General features: G+C 47.6%; 1 protein-coding gene and 1 long non-coding RNA gene across 6 annotated transcripts in view; both read right to left on the bottom strand.

The window, feature by feature from the left end:
- HSD17B12 (hydroxysteroid 17-beta dehydrogenase 12) overlaps positions 1-13,877 on the bottom strand; it is an 83,056-nt gene extending 69,179 nt beyond the window's left edge. The window contains 2 exon segments of the mRNA XM_015631231.1: positions 13,446-13,619; positions 13,622-13,877. Coding sequence (XP_015486717.1) covers positions 13,446-13,619; positions 13,622-13,877 — 430 coding nt within the window.
- Positions 13,878-15,602: 1,725 nt separating this feature from the next.
- Positions 15,603-20,454, bottom strand: part of LOC107206267 — a 76,216-nt gene continuing 71,364 nt past the window's right edge. For 3 of the 5 annotated variants that reach the window (XR_004497912.1, XR_001522356.3, XR_002001886.2), the window contains 2 exons: positions 17,553-17,787; positions 15,603-16,650 (listed from right to left, as the gene is read on the bottom strand). This is a non-coding gene — a long non-coding RNA (uncharacterized LOC107206267). The remainder of the gene's footprint in view (positions 16,651-17,552; positions 17,788-20,454) is intronic. The other 2 variants (XR_001522357.3, XR_001522353.3) reach the window with 1 other exon arrangement.

Genomic DNA, 20,454 nt, shown 5'->3' with positions numbered 1-20,454 from the left:
ACGCCCAAGTTAATCAACTTAGAAGGCAACAGTTGTCTCATGAGAAATGCCCTCGATAAATTACCATAAAGCATTAGGGAGACTCTTACGTTAAAGCGCTCTAGAAATCCTTGACTGTTTTATTCGTATCGGCACTGTTTTGCAATAGGTGTTTGCCTTAAAGATTTAAGGAAGAACTCGGGCAACACTGCCTTTGCTTTCCCGTTTCTAAATAAAGAAACGCCCACCGATGCCTTCTATATTTCACTCCAAGCCCTTGAAAACTTGCAGTATTTCCCCGGTGGAAAACTCCCCAGATTTTCCCATGGAAACGAGGCTCCCATCACGCCTCCTTAAATGTTTCAGCTACGATTGATTGGGTGCACTTTCTTCTCGCTGGCAGAGCAGGGAGGCAGAGGAAGCGCCTGCGGTCACTGCCTGGGCTGGCGCAGGCTGTCCCGGCCCCCCCGGCCGCACGTGGACCAGCCAGTGTCCCTGGCAGGATCCCTGGCACGCGAGGCGGCCGCGCATCCCCGGGCCCGGGATGGCAGCTCCCACGGAGCGGCGGCGAGCGGCGGCCCCGCCGATCCCCTGCCCTCCCGGGAAACCTCGGGAGGAGGACACGGGGAGCGCTCCCCGACCACCGCCCGGCTCTCGGACGGGGCAGCCCCGCTGCCCCTCCGGGCGGGAAGCCAGGGCGTCCCGGGAGGAGCGGCAATGAGGGCGGAGGAAGCCGAGCGCTCCCGGCAGGGGTCACACCGACTGCCCCCACCACCGCCCCGCAGGGTCTGCCGGGCCCCGTGACGGCCCCAGGCGCTTCTTAAGCGGAGCGGAGGAAGCGCGTTATGTCACCGGTTAGGTAACGGCGCGGGAGCCGCCGCAGTGACGGCACCACTCCTCCTCCTCCGCCCCCTCCCGCCGCGGCCGGGGCGGCTGAGGTGAGGCGGCATTAACCCTTGGCGGGGCCGGCCTTTCTCCGCGGGCAGCGGCTCCCCCGGGAGCGGGGTGGGCTTCCCCCGCCACCCACCGGAGGCAGCGCGGAGCGGGGTCGGTCCCGCCGGGAGGCCGGCCCCGAGCGCCCGCACCTCCGGCACGCCGTGCGGGCCGGCAGGGGGCGCTGCTGCGCCGCGCCGGGCGGGCGGGGGCGGACAGGCGGACGGACGGACGGCCCGGGGGCGCTGGCGCCCTGCAGCCGCTGCTCCGCGCCCACGCGTGAGGCACGGCCCGGCGTGCCAGGAGCACGTCCTATTCCCGAACACTGATACCAGCACGCCCGCGTCACGGCGCAGGATGCGAGCAGCCCCTGATACCAAGCACGCTGCTCGATCCCGGGCTGCTGGATCCTCGCTCCCGGCCAGTAGCCGGCACTGCCCGAGCGCCTGCCTTCCAAAAGGACCAGCGCGCCCAGCCCAAGCTGGGCTGAGGCCCAACCCAGAGCATTCCCCGCATCCCTCGCTGCCGCCTGCCCCTCGGGTCCCCGCAGCCGGCCTTCACAGGATCCGCCCGCAGCAGAGAACTCGCCCTTAGCTCGTGGCCAGCAGCCCTGCGCGCTCCTGTCCCAAGCACAAAGCAGCAGGGCACACCCGGCAGAGGGAAGGACCTCCGGGCCAACCAACAACACGCATGGATTTCAGGTCCCGCTGAGGTCCGGCTCCATCAGGGAACACTGGCATAAGAACAGCACTATTCACCTTGTCTTTAACATGCACTTTGTCCCTGACCAAGTGGAGACTTCTATGGAGAGTTAAACCAAAGATACAGCACTTCCCTGTCAAGGTCCACTACAACCTCCTTCCAAGGTCTTCATTGCAATCTCCCCAACGCCCTTTTCATTTACAGAGTCCACTCAAGCAAGTGGTGACAGGACTCTTCAGCGTGTCCCAAACGAGCAAACCTGCAGCCACGGCTGGGAAAAAAAAGAGGAATTTTCAGCAACATTCCCTATCCACAGATGCAATGCTATAAAGGGAGAACAACCTTCACCAATTTCCAGAATGCTCTGGAAAGCAGCATGCTCAATAGGTTGTACCCCTCAGGCTCCCTGTTTGACTTCAGGTACCTCCTGCCCTATCTTCTACTTGCTGCTTTCCTTCCTTGTTTGACATCCCATTCTTGCAGCCCTCCTATCCCAACTTTTCAAGGACTCCTTGATTTAGACAACTTTATAGGTTCCACAGCAGAAAAGGTTTTCACTAGTGTTTCCCCAGCTCCTTTCTGAGTGGGACTAGGGGCCAGCAATTTAACTTCTCTCTTTGGTCCAAGAGAAAACCCTACTTTAGAAGTCCGACACCAGAGAAAGCAATGGAGGCTGCTCTTAACATATCTGTGTAGACTGATCTTGGCACCTTTAGTTCACTGATCAGAACCAGACTGACCAAACAGCTTTATTATCCACAGGTCCTTATAGCCTCTCAAAAGACCCCTCAAAATTTAATAAAGTTCCCCCCCCAATGGTACCCATTCCAGGATTTCTGCTGCTCTCCTTCAGGTCCTGTAAACCTCTCCTACCACACATTCAGCCAGTGGCACCTCACCAAAACACTGCTGTCCCACAAGCTCCAGGACACATGCACACCAGGACAAACATAGGCCAGCTGGGCACAGCATAGCCTGGTTAGAGGCCGAGCAGCCCACTGCACATGCAAACTCTCACAGCAGTGAATTTAGGTGCATCATTCCTGCTGAAAATGGCCATTGTGGCTAGACAAAGTAGCTTGCATCTAAGAACTAAGACTCCTTAAAGAAGAGAAGGAGAAAAAAAAAAAAAAAAGCTCTTTAAGAACAGGATCACTGCTCCAAGATTTAGGAATAACAGCAAATTTCAGATGGCAGAAAATCCAGCTAGTAAGAATATGTGTATACAGTACCACACAGGGCATTGTAAGTTTTAATAAGCATCCCTTACTTACATGCATCCCCACAGCAGTAATTCCCCCCAAGTAAAGCTTTAAAATGAATATATAAACTAACTTCTACAGTAAGGGCAACTTTAAAACAATATGCATTTATAAAAAAAAGATATATTTTTACTCAAATCTGCTTCTTCACTTAGTAAATAATTTGTGCTGGAAGTATGTTTGAGGAGACTAATTCTAGGTTAGTGCACAAGAAACAGTTTCAATCGAAAGCTTACTAACGGTGACTGAAACAAGCTAGTCTATGCTGGAACATTACACATTTTTCTGAACAAATGCATTATTTTCATATGTTGTCAAGGCAATGTTTTACATCAGAAACTCTACACTTTGATTTAACCACAACCAGCAACAGCAACTAAGTGACAAATCCAGCTGGGATGAAATACTACCAAAATTCTGCATAGCTAGCAGATTGAAAATCCACCTTTTTCATTTTACTAAATTTTACTAAAATTTCTTGGCTTATAAAGACTTTCAGATTAACAGATTCCTACCCCATCATTTCCAAACACTTTAAAACATCAAGAATTTGGTTACCAGATTAAGAGTTTGAAACACAGCCAAGTACAACCAGCCTGTCCCCAGGGACAAGGTTACAGGAAGAACAATACCATAAACTATTATAGAAAGAATTACAAAGAGGTGTATTTCTTAAAATTAATAAAAACTTAGCTATCAAACCAATACAACACCATTATCATAGTCTTTGAAAAGGAAAGGAGCTAGTTAAAACCTGTTAGCAGGGACTAAAATCATACCCTGCAACACATAAACAATCCTCTCAAACACACAAGAGGTACGTGCCACCCATCTTGACCCACAAAAGAACCAAGTAAAACAAAACTTTGGAACAGTCCATCAAGATGGGACCAAGCAATAGAACTGACAACAGGCTCCTCCTGCAATTTCAGGCTCAGTTTCAGGCAGCTTAGCTGCAGGACATCACCCAACCATCCATGCCTACCTGCTTCCTCAGCATCTGATTGCCAACCGCTTTTCAGGCAGCTCAGGAAGCTGACCCAGCTGACTGCAGTTGGTCTTCCTTGTACAGTTAGAGGTCAGCCACACAAGCAGACCTCACCAACACCACCACCACCCACTGAGTGAGGCAATGTAACAGAAGCAGTGAGAGCTCCCAGCCAGCAGCAGAGCAGCTGCAATTCTTTTGGCAGCAGCCTGGTCTCGGAGCGACTCGAGCTGACCACTGGGCTCAACTGTATCTTCAACATACACTTCCATAATACTACCAAATTTCCCTTCTGTTGCATCAGCACTGGAATTCATATGACCAAAGCAGTCTATGGAGCATAAATAGCCCCAAGGGACTAATTTTCTGCAGGGCACACTCCTTAACCAGATCACCACACAAAAAGACCAGCCTCAGTGCCAGTGTAAGGAGGAAAACAGCAAGATAAGAACCCTCCATCCACTTTCTCTCTCCACACCAAACTTTTACATCAGAAAGCCATGATGTAAAAACACACACTCACTCTTGTGACCAAATGCATCTCATTTGTAAACTGACACCATGTGAGCATCAGCAAACTGATTCCGGTGCAAAGAAACATGAACAAGGCTCTGGAGGTTAGAGTGAACACCCAAGGTGAAGAGCCAGTCCACCAAATGGAGTGCTCTAGATCAAAATCTAGGAACAAACACAAAGCTGAGGAGCCCCAAAAGTCTTGCCATAGATCTGGGTCTATCAGGACAAAAAGACTTAGGGAAAGAGTTTATATCAGGATGGGTAACTTGCCTGGAAGCACACCTGTAAGCTGATAGGCAAAAACATCCCTATCTGCCATGCCAGGTATACACTGGGTTGGACACGCAGGACAACTGAGGGCAGGAACAAACAGCAAACATCCTTACTCTAATGCCTTGTTCAACTACAGACTGAGTAGCAGCTTCTTCCAGCAGTGCAGTGATCCTTTACTGCTCTATCCTTGCTGCTTCTCCCTCCTGTTAGAGATCTGACTCGTGAGCCATACTGAATCCACACTCTGGGGATGGAGGGCTCTTTGGCTGATGAGACTAAGACAGCAGGAATACTTGGTATGTACACCTTTTTGAAGAAAAAAATATTTATGCAAAATAATAGAGAATGACAAGTTTATAGATTAAATCACCTTTGCTGGCAGGATAAGAATCTTGGGGAAGGGAGCAAAGGGGCAGAAGCCTATGGGAAACAGATCTTCCAGAGACTTCAGAATGATGGAAGAGTTTTGGAAAAACAAATCAGCCAGTCACAGATGAGGAATGTGAAAGCTGAACAAGGATCCAGTGGTGAAGTAGAATGTAGGGAAGAGCAGAATGAAAGCATAAGCAAGTGTTGGTTGGGTAGCAGCAGCTGCAGAAATAGAAATAGTTCTCTGCCTCCTGCTTTCTGTATCTATATGTAACCTCACACACATCCACAAACCTCTCTATCTAAAAGCAGGGACTAGATGCCTTGTAAGGAGACCAGACTCTTTAGTCTATGCACAACAGTTTCGTCCCATCAGCAACAAAAACCTTTGTCCCATTGAGCTTATCACCTCCCATTCCTCTTCTCTCACTACAGCTTTTCTCCCTTTCTGCTTCTGTGGTTGCCTTCTAACACCCACAAAATCTTTTGGAAAAACTGTAGTGATTAACAGTCCTAGAGCTGAGCTCCTCAAGTCTGCTCTTCTTTGTCTAGTTAAGTACAGAGCTCCTCAAGAAGTGGAGACAGAGCTGTCCCTCTGGCATGACTGATGTAATACACCCTTCAAGAACATGTGGCTCACAATTGCTTAAGAGGACAAAATAGAAGGGAGGTGTAAAAAACAGAAAAAGCAAACATGCAACCAAAACCAAACCTGTACAGCCAAGTAGACAGCAAGTTCTGCACGTACACAGACCATGCCTGAACCTGAGCCACCCAGCTGTCTCCCACCACTGACAAGCAACTGAATCGTGAGAGAAACCCAAGAGAACCCTCAGGGGAGAAAGAAGCAGGGAGGGTAACAAAAATTGGAAAATAAGTAGAAAAAACAATGGGACAGGCACCACTTTCACTGAGGCTCAGCTTCTGGACATCTCCACTCCACTTTTAAGAACTGCTAAACAAGAGGTTTCTTTCAAAACCTACAACCAAACCCCAGGCTTTTAGGTGTCACCATCTGCTGCTGAGGGAAATGGAGTGAATTAGAAGCTCAGTAGGAAATTTTGCATATAGCTCTCTTCCCATGTGAGCTGGAGACGCTTATTTTGTGGAACAGGATTTCAGCACTGCTAATGACTCACCCAGTGGGTGATGGCGCACTGCTCTAGACTTTAATTCCAGGAATCTGGGAACTTGCAAAGATTTGAAAAACAATATGTTATTTTAAAGTTAAATCAGGAGTCAAAAAATAGCAGATTTAAAGTAGAGTTCTTTTGTGCAATTAAATGTACTACAGGAGAAGAAAGTTGAATTGCCCTAATTCTAGCATTTCCAGATATTAATGTACTCAACCTGAAAAATCTCTTGCTTTTCTCTAAGAACCAGGTTTTCTTAAACTTATCAGTAAGTCAGCACCAGAAGTCATCTGAAGCTAGAAGCAGCAACTTACATAAGTGATGAAACTATGCAAGCAAAACAAATGGGTGCTTTACCTACTAGTTAGAGTGGTTTTTCCCACGTTTGTGTTCATATACAGGCCTAAAGAACCACATTTGGCATTTCTATTAGAATAGTCAGGAAAGACACTTTCTTACTGTTATCCCTTCCATAGCAGAGATGGTCATCATCACCCTATGGATTAGGAATTAATATATTCACAAGACCAAGAACAACGTGTTTCACCCACCTACCAAAAAATAATTCCTAGGTGGAGAACTACTGCAGTTTTTCCAAAGGACACTCTCAGCTCTGCCCTCCGACCCTCAGGCCAAGCCTCCTGACAGTCCCAAAGTGAGGGAAGCACACTGGACAAAAGAGCAAACCAAAGAAACTGGAGCAAGATACCACTCTAGATTACATCCTTGTATAAATTCTCTAGTTTTAAGTAACAGTTTCCATTACAGGTACTCCTACCTTAAAACACACAGAAGACTGGGAGAATGAATGAGCTAGCTTGAATCACAGCTATTCATCTCCAGGCTAATAAATTGTTAAGCATTTCCCTCTCATGCTGTTTATCAGAGATGGGTATTCTTTTCACCTTAATGCAAACATCTGTCCTCCACTCATTATCTGTTTTTTGAGGTTTTTTGCAGATGGAGAAACCATACTGCAGCATTTAACCCTCCTCCATATACATCTCTCTGCTCCTGCAGCTAAACATGGCAAAGTCTGCTCATATTCTGAATCTAACTGCAGAGCTGTAGATTACAAGGCTTGGTTGATGCTGAGGCTGGTGGTACCCATACACACACATTTAGTGTGCTGGCATGAGCCAGAAGGGGAAGGCTGAAGTCCATCAGCAAGGACACAGCAGAACCAGGACTCAGGACCTCTGGACTCTGAGCAGTCACTCTCCCTCTACTCTTCTGACCAGAGAGTGCAAAAAGAAGCACCTAGTGCAGTGTTGTGCAATCCGACTAAGTAGAGGTTTTAAATAGTCAGTAACATCATGCGCAAATGGAAACACCTGAAAGAAGTAAGCAAGCACCAGAAAGAGAGAAAAAATGTAGAAAACAGCAGAGCATGGTTCATTACTTTATACTGTCTAGGAAGCAGGACTGATTTTAGGGTATGTTAATAGCAGTAGCCTATTTAAAAAATACTAAAGAGCCTTCCTGACTCAACAAGAGCTGCAAGGTCTCTCAAGGAGTTACAGCCCCCTCAAACATCACACAGCATGAGCTGCAAGTCTAGAGAAACAGGTCAGAGATCCCACTTCTCCTGGACTGCTCTGGAAGAGCATCATTTCCTTAGTCCAACAAAACTGAAGGGATACACTGACAGAAGTCTCCTAAATTACAAGCTATGAAGGCAGACAGCTAAATTTTTACTAGACAAAATTTAGGATGGATACTTGGAAGTATTACATGGCAAATAGGTAAAGAAAAAGCCATACAGGGTTGGAGCACAGTACTCAGGGAAAGTACAGATGGGACATTTGCATCAGAATTCTCTCTGAGCCACTCCTCAGTGCAGTAACCCCTCAGAAGTGGTTTGCAAATAGCCATACCAGAAAACAAAATATGCTCTGAGTTCAGTCTGCACATTTCACTTGAGCTGTCACTATTGAACTTGGTGTCTAAACAAGTTAGTTTTCAAGCAAACTAGCATATTTTCACACATTCTTAACATTACTTTTCAAGTTAACAAGTGCCATGCTTTATTTCATACAAGGGTAGCGTCCAGAATTGAGAACAAGGCCAGAAAACCTTCACCATGGATCTGAAGTGCTGAAGTTGATAAATCCAAATCCCTAATAAGTGGTTCAGCTAAAGAATAAGAGATAATCAGAAGCTGCCTCCAAAGCTCTGCACACACCAGCCAAGCACAGTGCACAGGGAAGATGGGGAGTTGGGCAGAGCTCACATCCTGCAGGGAAAGTAATACTCAGAGAGGCTGAAACTCTCTTCCCCTCCATCTCCCCACTAACTACACCCTCATCACACATTGCTCCAGGGTGGCATTTAAATCTGCAACAGTGACTTGTGACATGGTTTGTCAACTATTTGTCACTGCACATTGTGAAACACCTGCAAAGCAAGACTGCATTTTCTTGTGCAATCGGGACTGAAACTTGCTTGCAGAAGACTAAGAAGCTTTAAGGTATCAACTATTTCACAATGCTAAGGAGTCTGAAAAACGACACTGATTGCAAAAGCTGCTCAAAGTCATCAACAAGTTAGCACCTGATAGCACTGAAGTGAATGTCCTCTGTATGGAGTTCTTATATTGCAACTAAAATATTTTACCATATGACTTATTTCATTAAGGATCAGGGTCTGTTTCATAAGGCACCATTTCTAGGGACCACAGAAAGCACCAGTTTACAGATGGAATCTAACTCAAACCATTTACAAACACAAAATCCAGCTAGTCCTCTTCTTAGATTTCTTCATCTTGACATAAGCATCACATCTTATTAATTGAATACTATAATCAGTAAGGTCTAATTTATAGAGCTTGTTATTATCTCAACTTACTAGTCAACAAGAGTTTGAGAATTGCTGCCGTATTCTTCATCTTTAAAAGACCTGACTGTACCGACACGAAGAAGTATCTACTCCACTACTCATGTACCCAGTTACTCACATTTTTCATGCCTCCCTCAGTGGTGCACAAGTTGCTACTTTTAGATGCTGAACTATGTATAGCCCTTGTTAAGCAAAAGAAGCCAACAAGAAAGTTCACCCAGCTTTGCTGCTGTTCTAAGAAGTTTTTGTTAAATTTTGTTAAATATTTACACAGGAAAAAAATGGTTTAAGACTGAATAAGGGTTTTACAGAAAGTTAGAGGCAGTTGAGAGCACCATCCTGATTAATGACCTCCTACAAATTCTTTTTTAAGAAACCTAGAGCAAATTGCCCACATTTAGTTAATTTTGTATGTTAAGGAATAAACTCCAAGAAGCTTAATTAAGGCAAGCTCATCTTCACAAACCTTCGTTGGCCCACATACAACTGTACAGCTGTATTCACCACGTGAGAAAGCATCACCACTATCAGACATCTTGTAACCACTAAATGTATGATTATTCAACCATGACTCCATCAAAGGCACTGGGGGAAGAAGTGGATGCTTTTCTAAACTACTGTGAGGCTGAAAAAAAGCAGGACTTTTCTTCAAGTGTCATATGGCCAATCACACAATCAAAACAAACTGCATTTCCAGTTAACACATTGTTTCAACTACAGAAAATTGGGGTGGGGGGGCGGAATCACATTAATCATCAAAATATTTGCCACGTTCAGACAGGGAAAAAAAGAAACAAAAGGTTTAAGTATCCACACAACCAAGTACTGACACAACCAAGATGTTAGATGCTTTAGAGCACCAGATCAATCCAACTTGCATTGACAGTGTCTTTTGAATATACAAAGTTGATTATCTGCATGTACTGAATTGGCCTGATTACACAGCTGACCCTGCTCCAAACAGGAGGTTGGACTACAAACCTCCTAAGGTCCCTCCCAGTCTAAATTACAATAGGATTTTGAATTTATTTCACCAAGTTACTGAAGGGAAGGAGCAGAAAAACGATTTCATGTTTTCCTGAAAAAGCAGCGGCTTCCTAAAATAGGAGACACGGCAACTCTCCAAATGGGAGCTATAACAGCAGCAGACAGTTCCCTGCTCCAGACACTCTATACTCCAGAATACACCCAATTTTCAATGGCAGAGAAGCAAGGTGGCTGCCTGCCACTACCATCAATTGGAGAAGAATGGGACTCTCATCCAACCTAAGGAAATACCACTATGGATCACAACAATCAGCACTACCAACACATCTGTCTGCCTAGAGGAAGGCAGGGGAACAGCCACATCTTCGCTTTATTCTTGGTGAATTCAAAATGACTCCTTGGCACCCTGGTCCTGATGAGTCCGTACTTCATTTAGCTACATTGTTTTTCAATCACAGGAGCTGTTACTATCTTCTTTTACCAACTTGTGAAGCACACTGAAAGTAGAACATTCAACCCAGGAGTTTCCACTGTATAGTCTCTCAAGATGCACCCATCTCACACTGAGACATACACCCAACTTCCATACTGTACTTCACTGTACAGTACCCAAAAATCAAGCCAGATGCAAGTTATATGGAGAGAAAACCAGAAAAGCTGCCTACAGACCTTCACACATAATAATGACCATAGAAAAACTAACTTTTTGTCAAAAGAAGTGCTACCTCAAGTAGTACAAACCTAATTTTCCCACAGGACATTATCAGCTCACGTAGTTGTTCCTCCTCCTCACATCCCCTCCTTCTAAATGCCAGTAAATTAGACCAAGCATAGATAGAAGCAGTCAAAAAAAACCTCTGAGAAAAAAAGGAAAGAATTTGCAACTCAATTTCAGACATGCAGAAGAGTTGAAGGTTAGCAAGAAGTCCTTCCAAAAGGACTTGTGTTTTAGGGTTTTTATGAAGTTGCTCTCCAGTTGTGCACTAAAAAGCATACACTGACCCGGTAGCTACAGCAGCCAATTACCATCAAAACCACTTCTTTTTTTAAATATCAGAAAAAATGGAAATGCACTTCTTCCTACAGTATGACTTAATAATTTCCTAATTCTCAAGGTGACTCAACACATCTGCAGTAGTGCCTCCATCCTCCTTTCCATAAGAGTAAACAGAGAGCCTGCCTAGCCATAATGTACTTCAGGGGAAAGCACCCCATTGCTTATTCAGACTAAGACAACCTCTCCTCTTTTCAGCTGGAGACTACAGCAGCTGTCCCAATAAAGCAGCATCTCACCTGCATCAGCTGCACACACAACAGCTAACTCATGATGGCCACATGTCTTGCCTGACAGCAGGCATCACCACCCTCACTTCTCCATTCTCCTTGGCACTGCAGCAATACTTCCACTTTAGAGCAGAGCAATAAACACAGAATTTAGCTGTGCTGCCAGTGCTCCTCTTCTTCCTTGCCTTGAAGACCACAATCTTGACAGAGATAAAACAACTTCTGTGAGCAACCGTTGGCCACATACCGTGGCCCACTGCTGACCACACTTGTACAAAACAGTGACAGAGGACATTTGCACTGCAGTTCTCTGGATGTTTGAGGATGTGACTGTAGGAAGATCTGCTGATTACAGTTTGTGGTTCCAGCTGATAAGCTGGCATTTGGCTCAAGCACTGCAAACTGCCATGTTTGAAACAATGCAAAACAAACTCAAGTGGCCACTAAGACTTCTGTGATGCACCACAAGTCAGCAGGCAACAGATAATGCAGTAATATATGCAAAACAAATATTAGAAAATCAAAGGTTTGGGTGTCCTGTGCCAGCCACATCTTTAACAGGTATAACATTTCTCCAGCTGAAAGGAAGACCTGGGCCTTAGTTATTTGTAAGTAAACCTGTAACTTAACCAAGGCACGTCTGCTGCACTTTGAGCCTGTGCACACAGGACTCATTACATGCTCTGGCATTATGTATGCTGCAAGTAGCAGTGCTGGTTTACTGGTGTGTCACACAAGCAGACATTCAACTACCCAGACATATGTTCACGTATGATCTGTGCTGTCCGAAGCAGAGGTTGTGGGGGAGCACAGTCATAAGCCCAGCAACCAAACAGCTTGTTGCAGGGCTGCTCTGCCTACAGGTCTGACACCTGGAAGCAGCCGCAGCAGCTGAGCACTTGATGCCCTCCTACTCCCCTTGAGGGAAAGAAGTACCTTTTGCAGCCTTTTAAACTGTCATCTTATCTTAAACTCACACCTCTTACACGCTACAATTATTTTTGTGGCCCACCTTATTAATTCCCAATCAAGCACAGGACTTGCCCTTTACAATGATTTTTCCGGTAATGGATTTGAAAATTCCCTTGGCCTGATCTGTTACACCAGCAGAGAAACCGTTTCCATCCCCTCATCATTATTTAAAGGCCACAGTGGCAGTGGCAGACTCAGACGGAAGAAACTGTCTTTTTCCAGCGTGGCTTCTATGACCAGGAATCGAAGTACTGAAAAAAGTTAGAGCAGCGTAGCGCTGAAAACACCCTGGTAACAGCCTCTGCTGTACTTCCACAGCACTCCTGTATTTCGGGGATGCCAGCTAAATGCTGCCGCCACCCCTCCCTACCACCGCCACTGTCACCCCCTCCACAGGGAGGGCCACTCGTGCTTCAGCCCCTTCCTGAGCGCGTTCCGGGACCGAGGAGGGCCGAGCTGCCGCAGCAGACGGGCTCGGCACAAGTTTCGCGCCGCTCCGCCGTTCGCCCGCCGCTCTCGGCAGGGCGCTTCGCTCACAGCCCAGCACAGCTCTGCTCCCAGGCCACCCGCGGCCGCCGCCGCTCGCCCGCGGGACAGCGCCGCTGCTGCCGGTGCCGGGCGGGGGCCGTGCGGTCCCCGGCTCCCGCTGTGCCGGGAGCGGCCGCTCCTCCGGGGGCGGCGGGGACGGGGCGGGCCTGACGTCAGCGATGAGGTGCGAGGCCGGCGCGGAGGGGGCGGCGCGCACCGACCGGCCGCGCTGGGAACTGCGGAGCGGCCCCGGCTGCGCGGCCCCAGAGCCGCGCTGCGAGTCCGGCCGCCCCGGAGACACCAAGTTCAAAAACGCCGTGCTCGCCCGCCCACAAGTCCCGACACTCGGCGCTTCATTCAGGACCGACCCGACCGGCGCGCTCTGACCCCGCACGTTTCGTAGGGAGCCTGAGAACGGCTCCCGGCTCGGCGGGGGCCCACCCGGCAGAGCACTGGAACCCGCCGGCCCCTCAGCCGCTGCCTCAGGCCGGCCCGTCCCGGACCCGGCTTCCGCCCCACGGGTACTCCGCCAGACTGCCCCGGTCCCCCCGAGGGCCGGTCCTCGCCGCCCGCGTCCCCTCCCCGCCAGGCCGAGGCCGCTCCCCCGCGAGGTCCCTGCCCCGGCCCGGAGGGGGCACCGTAGAAAAAGCCGCGGCGGGGGCGGCCGGGACGCGCACTCACCTGCCCAGGCGCCCAGCGCCGGCCCCACGGCGGCCGCGCCGCTACCCAGCACCCAGACGCGGAGCCCGGTCAGCAGGCGGTACGAGGCCAGCACCGCCGCGTAGAGAGCGCCCAGCGCGCCCACCCAGTAGAAGAGGCCGGCGGCCGGGAGCGCGGCGGGAGCCACCATGCTGCGGAGGCTGCCGCGGCCGGACTGAGCCCTCCCGGCCACCGCCGCCCCGCAGCCGTCACGGCGCCCGCCCCCGCCCCGCCGCGATTGGCGGAGGGGCCGCTCAGCCACCGGGTAACCCGGCAACGCGGCCGGGCCCGCCCGCCCTGGGGCCGCCCGGCCCCGCCGCGCCGGCAAGGGGGGGCAGGCAGCGAGCGGCCACACGCCCCCGTACTACTTGCGGCCTGCGCCCCACGTGGTCGGCACCGCTCTCTTGCCGCCATTGGCCGGCGAGCGTGGCAGTCACCGGGCCGCCGCACCTCGATTGGCCCCACCGCCCAGGAGCCGCGCAGGAATGGTGAAAGACGGGACCTCTGCTCCCGCCCCCACTGACGTCATATGAGCCCATTCATAAAATGCTCAGGCTCCGCCTCGCACTCGAATATGTCCCTGGGCTCCCCTCCCCCAGCCCCGCACTGCGCTCGCCCACGGAGCCACCACCACGGTCACCACAGCACAGCCCGGCCCGGCCCGGCCCGGCACGGGCCCGCAGGGACCCCTGCGCACAGGGAACCCGCCCCGGGGAAAGTCCATCCCGGGCAAAGCGCGGCTGGGCGCCACAGCCCATCTGCCCCTGCACCCCACGCACTGCGGGGTTGGCAGCGCTGTCCCGTCTGACCGGCCTCGATCTTGTCTTCCTCGAAAAGATCCAGGGTCAAAGGAGGCTTCCTGAAATATTTCCCCTGAGATGACCACTTATTGTGCCATGCCTGGACTTGCCGTGCCCCGTCGCCCTTCAGCTGCCCGTTTGACACGACCTCTCTCCCAAAGCCCCACACAGGACGGGTTAGGAACTCCTGGACTTGGGAGGAGTGGAGGAGAGAAATGTCACACACACGCCGCCGGTGGCTCTTTCCGTGGTGGTGAAGGGCACAAAGCTGCCTTCTGCCACTTGCTAGGGTGTGCCATCAGTACCTCACTTACGGGCCTTGGTTTTTCCCTCCCTCCCAGGAGGGAGCCTGGGGCGGAGAGGAGGTGGGACAGTGTAGGCTGTGGGGGGCTGAAGCCCTGAAATAGCTCATGGTTGAGATGCATTGCCTCAACAGGCTGAAACGGCAGGAGTGGCTGAGAAATATGGAAGATCAGTGGCAATTTGGTGTAAGGTGTGGGTCAATTATATTGTCAGAGAAGACCAGTTGAGGTATAGGGGACTGATGTTTTTAAAAGGAGCCTCTTGCAACTTTCAGTGTCAATTTTTTCTGTACACAAGCCTTTCATACCACTTATTTGACAATTACCTTAGTTCAAGCAGTAAGAAACCTTCTCTAGATGAGTTTTTTTGGAGATACACATCCATCTGAGTTATTAAGAACAAGTAGCATAGGGGGTAGTCTTAATGTTGCCTTTCCTTTCTTTCTTGGAGCGGCAAATAGGTCATACCGAAATCCAGCCACTACTGCTGAAGATCTCCAAGCTGTACCAGCTGCCAGGCTGCAGCCATGTTCCCCTTGTCCACTCCTTTGCATTACTTGCCACACACCATGTCGATGGCAGAGGCAGCCTCCAGGAGCCTAATCTGCCAAATCCTGGCATGCCTCAGGCCTGGCTTCCCTTTGCTTTTTCACTCCTACAGACCGCCCATTCTATACTCAGTGGATTTACAAAAGCTCTGCAATTTCTCTTTCTTCATCCCATTCCACATTTACTAAGATCTTCCTGCTTCAGAGTTTGGAAAGAGTTCATGTAAGGGTGCCACCTTAATTGTAACAGGTAAACAATACCCTGCGTGTTGCACCTTGAGTGCAACCTGACCATGGTGCCATGTGAATGCAGTTACAAGCACTACAGCCATCTCAAAGCTCTCATTTAGAAACAGGACACACTTGTATGACATCAACTACCTGATGCAAAGAACTGTGTATCCTGAGATACCTGAGGTTGTACTTTATCACCTTTTGTCTGTGCTAAGGGAAACAAGACCAAAGAAAAGAAATTAAAATCTGCTGTGATAGGTTTATCCCTTTTATTTATTAGTTTAATAAAAATAAATGTTTGCTACATTTCCTGTTATTAAATATATATACACGAAATAGCTTTTCACTCAAAAATACATAAGTAATAGAAATCAAAGGCTTCTGTTCATAATCTACTTGTGGAAAACAAATTCATAGTAGGATTCAAATTTAATTGTATTCAACAACACACTGTCTGCACTGATGTTAATTAAAGGCATGAAACTATCATACTCTTTGCAATGAAAAATTAGTCAAGTCAGTGTCTTATTGGCTGACCTATAGGTTTACAGTTGTTTTTTTAGAAATTAATCTTTATCATAAGCATTGGTATCAGACCTAATAGGAGAGAACATGTCACAGGATTTCGTCCTATTCCACAACAGGAAGCATCCATCCTTCCATCCCCACAGTGAACTAGTTCACCTATTTTTTTATTTTTTTTCTTTTGTCAGTCACTCATGAGAGGTGACACTGCAGAGGATCCAGCTCTCACCAAGCTTTCTTCTGCATTTTTCCCAAGAGAGCCCACCTATTGCTTACTGAACACCTCTTTTAGAGCAGGGTGATATTCTAGGGCTAACTCCTTCAGTCATTTCACAAGGAAAATCCTCTTAGGCCTCACCAAGTGTGTAGTTGTTATAACACCCTCCAAAGACAGGACTTGGATTACAAAAAAATGCAAAATGCTGGGATAATTTTCCTCTTGTTCCATACCAACCTTTCCTTAATTTGTAAACCTATTTTAATCTGCATAAAGAATCTTGGTATTTTTGCATAAACACTTGTGTGTTGGAAAGAAAATATACTGTTAGAGCAAAAGAAAAGAACAGAGGTAATCAGAAGGAGGTTGAGTGCCACTCCTCGTTGGGATCAATAGTGAAATTGTTAGATAGAACATGTGCTTTCTGTGGTCATATCACACTATTTTCTTCTAGTAGCTGTCAAGGCAGTTCTCATCTGTTCAGTTTATGCAGAATAAATTATACACTGCTGATCCTCACTCTTTTGTCTTCCAGAGGACAGGTGGATATGGCACAAACATCTGGAAAGAGAAAAGGTAGAAAAGATCTACTACAAGTCAAAAACAACAGAAGAGCTGAAGCAAAGGATGGAAGGTAACAGTGGTCACCAGAGTCACTAAGTGTTGAGAACAGAAGTGGACTGGGCAGCTGGACAGTACACATAGAAGCTGGAGGAAAGGAAATGAACATGGGGCAACCTGCTGAAGGGAGCAGGACATTCTGGACATTCATGTAAGCTGCACTGCAGTTACCAAGGGGATGTTGCCAATTACAAATGGGTCAGAAATAGGGAAGGAAGTATGTAGGTGCTACAAAAGATTTGTTGGTCTCTGTCAGAGTCTACCCATCTTTTATTATAACATCTCCTGCCCACTGCACTGCAGTTGTGCTGCTCCTGAGACCTCTTGTCTGAACAATCTTCTTGTTGCAGGTCAGGAGAGAACCTGCCTTGCTGTTCTCTCAGGGGGACTGATAAACCCCTTGACACAGAAGTATAGACACAGCAAGGAAGTTCTCTAGTTTTTTTGTATTAAAAAAAATAATACTGGTTATTCAAAAGCGTTGCTATTTTTTATGCTGCCCTGCTTGGAGAGAAGGGCAGTCCTCTGAGAGGCTTACAGTCTACATTTAGAAGAAGATGAGTCACAGGCAGGGAAAGGGACTCACTGGAAGGGAAAGAATTATACAAAGGTCAGATGAGGGGGTTTGCATCTCTTGCTTATGGGCATCACACATTTCTGAGCAACAGGCCTATTTCCCTTTCCAGGGTTAATTCCAGTATTCTCATGGGCTTTGCAGGTCTGTTCCCATTTGCCATAAACTGCTGCAAATCCCAAAGGAGCACCCAGTCGGCTGAGCTGATGGAACAGACAGGCATTTTGAGTGTACTCACACATCAACATGCATACACGTATGAGGATACCTTGCAAGGCCCCAGAGATCTGAATTTCCACAGCCTCTTTTATCAGCTCAGGCGTGTAGTCAGTTCCAGATGACTGCAGATGCAATCTGGGTCAGGGCAGTGATGCAAGCCTTGGTCACCCCACAGCTTGGCTACATTGCTCCATCATATGGATGGTGGCCAAGCTGTACAGCAGAGCACAACAGAGGCGAGAGAGAAGTCCTTAGCAAAGTTAAAGGAGTAGTGACATGCATGACTGAAAAATGCAACAATAAGGAGCAAAAAAAAAATGGATTAGAACTACATAGATGACAACATCAAAAGGAGACAAAGAAAACAAAAATAAAGCACAGGAGCAATAAAACACAATGAATAGGGGATAAAAGAGCACCCAGTAAGAAGAGTCATTCAATTTTTATCATGAAGTTTTTCTGTGACACTGCTGCCACAAGTACCTCACAAGCAATACACATCTCAGTGAGACCACGTTCTCATGTTTCCCTCCTGCCCCGCTGTCTTAGTACCTGAGGAAAACACTTCTCACTACAAGCCCACAGATGAGAACCCAGGACAGTCACTCACTGTCCCCACAGTGAGACCTGTGGCTCGGGCGTCTCAGCATGCAGGAAGCCTCAGCACTGAGATCCACTTCTCATCCCAGCCTGCCCAGTGCTGCCAGAAATGCTCTGCAGCAACCCTGAGACAGGGAAGGGGGTTATCTGTGATGTGTCACATTTTTTCCTGCCACTGAGCAGTGTAGTCATTTGTTTCATTAAATGGCATTCTTGTACCCAGCACTAATTTTATCCCTTTACAAATATGTTTTTCATGCTAGCAACTCAAGAGCAGCTCTCCCCCCTGTACAGTCATTCTGCTCTCATGCCTCTCTTACCATTACTCACACTTATTGCAGTGAGGCCAGATTCAATAAAGGGCCTGGCTGCTGCGGTGCTGAGCACTGCAGTGTGTCCTTGCCTAAATCCACAGCTCCAAATTAAGACACCCTGCCCCAGTGCACAGTGAAGGCAAAAATTAGAATACCGAAGAATGTAATCTTCATTGTCCATTCTGTTAAGATGTTGAAAAGAACCATTCAGACACACCAACAAATCTCTCAATACACCTCATCCGCTGCTGAGTTCATCATAATGATGGGGTTGTACCTTGTGTGGAATTCCAGATCTTCAGCCTTTCCTTAGGCACCTACTTCATGCCCTTGCAGGGGTCATGGACCCCTCTGAGCCTGTACACTATTTAATATTCACCCAGGAGTTCAGGTTTCCCTCCTCTGCTCAAAAGGGCAGAAAAGTGCTTTAACAGCATGGCACACTGACTCAGTGTGGAGTGAAATGATTTTGGTTGAAGCTGTTGCACAGCACACAGAATCCCAGAATCATCATATCATCAAACCCTAGAATGGCCTGGGTTGGAAGGGACCTTAAAGATCATCTACTTTGAACTCTATTGCCATGGACAAGGATGCCTTTCACAAGGCCAGGGTTCTCAGAGCCCCATCTCATGGTCTTGGATATTCACAGGGATTGGGCATCCACAACTTCTCTGGGCAACCTATTCCAGTGCCTCACCACCCTCAGTAAAGAATTTCTTCTCAGTAACTGTTTTTCTTTCAGCTGTAATGATGGGATGGAAAGCCAGTGGGACTGGAAGGGCTGGGGCAGACATTCTCAGCACCATCCTGTGCATACATCTTCAGCATATGTTAAAGTGGTATATTTGGGCAACTCTAGAAGTGGGTATTTGTAACCCTCCTCCCTGGCATGCTACACATGAAGCAGGTGCTGGGGGATCCATGGTTCAGACTTGGGTTTTGCCAGCTGGCTCTCACTGTCAGTTCCTACAGTACAGGACTCCTGTGGGCCTAACATAAGGCACCTCGAGCAGCTCAGCCCTGCTCTGCAGAGCTCGCAGGAAACAAGGGAGCCAGAGAACAGCAGGTTGAGAGAAAGGGATAGAATTTGTAACATTAAGTGCCATAATAAATAACCAATTAAGCACAAATTTTGATTGATATGTCACTCATCTGCAACTGCATACTTTTGGGTATAGTTTCTTTGAGAAGGGCAGAAACTTGCAAACACAAGGCAGCTGCTAAACACGAGTCTTAGCCCTGAAACTGAGTCAGTCAGGCATTTTAGGTTACCACACTGTGTAACAGCTATACATTCCTTGCTTCTCAAATAAACTTTGGGCATCAGCAACCTTGCCTGCTTCAGGGAATAAAGTCCCAAGTTTCTCAACAACAAAATACTCCAAGCAAATGTAGCAATGGAAAACAAACAGAATCTAAAGCCAAACAGTAGCTGGCATATTAACTAGTTGAGTCTATAGATTGCAGATTTAACATGCCATGCAGATGTACACTGCTCTTTATGAGAAAGTCTGTTCAGTTTTCCTTACAAACAGGAAATAATATAAATGGTTCTACAAACTTCTGGTACTCAATACAGGGATTTTTCACTTTTACCTACTATGGATTGGCAAGTATGTCTCCTGTTAAAACTCAAATTTCCTCTTTTTGTTGCCATTCTCTGTTTAAAGTTCTCAGAAATTATTGCAGTGGGGAGCTCCTTATTATACAAAGCAAGGAAAGCTTAGTAGGACATGCATATATGGGGGTTGGGTTTTAAAATCACCAACAACACTGGAAATTAATACTACTAAAAAAAAAAATTCTAATAGTTATATCTGCTGCAAATCCAAGTGCAGCATGTGTTTACTGGTGACATAACACAGCCATGGCTACTGATTACCCTTTTTCAATCCTACAACTCACTGAAATATACTGATTTTGAGCTGAAAATATAATCTGTAGAAATGAAGTGCTGTGTGCTCATTGTTTAATCCTTGATGTCTCTTCTACCTAGTTTTGTAACTGTAGGTAAGCGATAAAAATACTTGCCCA

Source organism: Parus major, chromosome 5 (genome assembly GCF_001522545.3).
Source record: "Parus major isolate Abel chromosome 5, Parus_major1.1, whole genome shotgun sequence".
In the NCBI taxonomy this organism is placed as follows: Eukaryota; Metazoa; Chordata; class Aves; order Passeriformes; family Paridae; genus Parus; species Parus major.
This window is presented reverse-complemented; position numbering and strand designations above follow the sequence as displayed.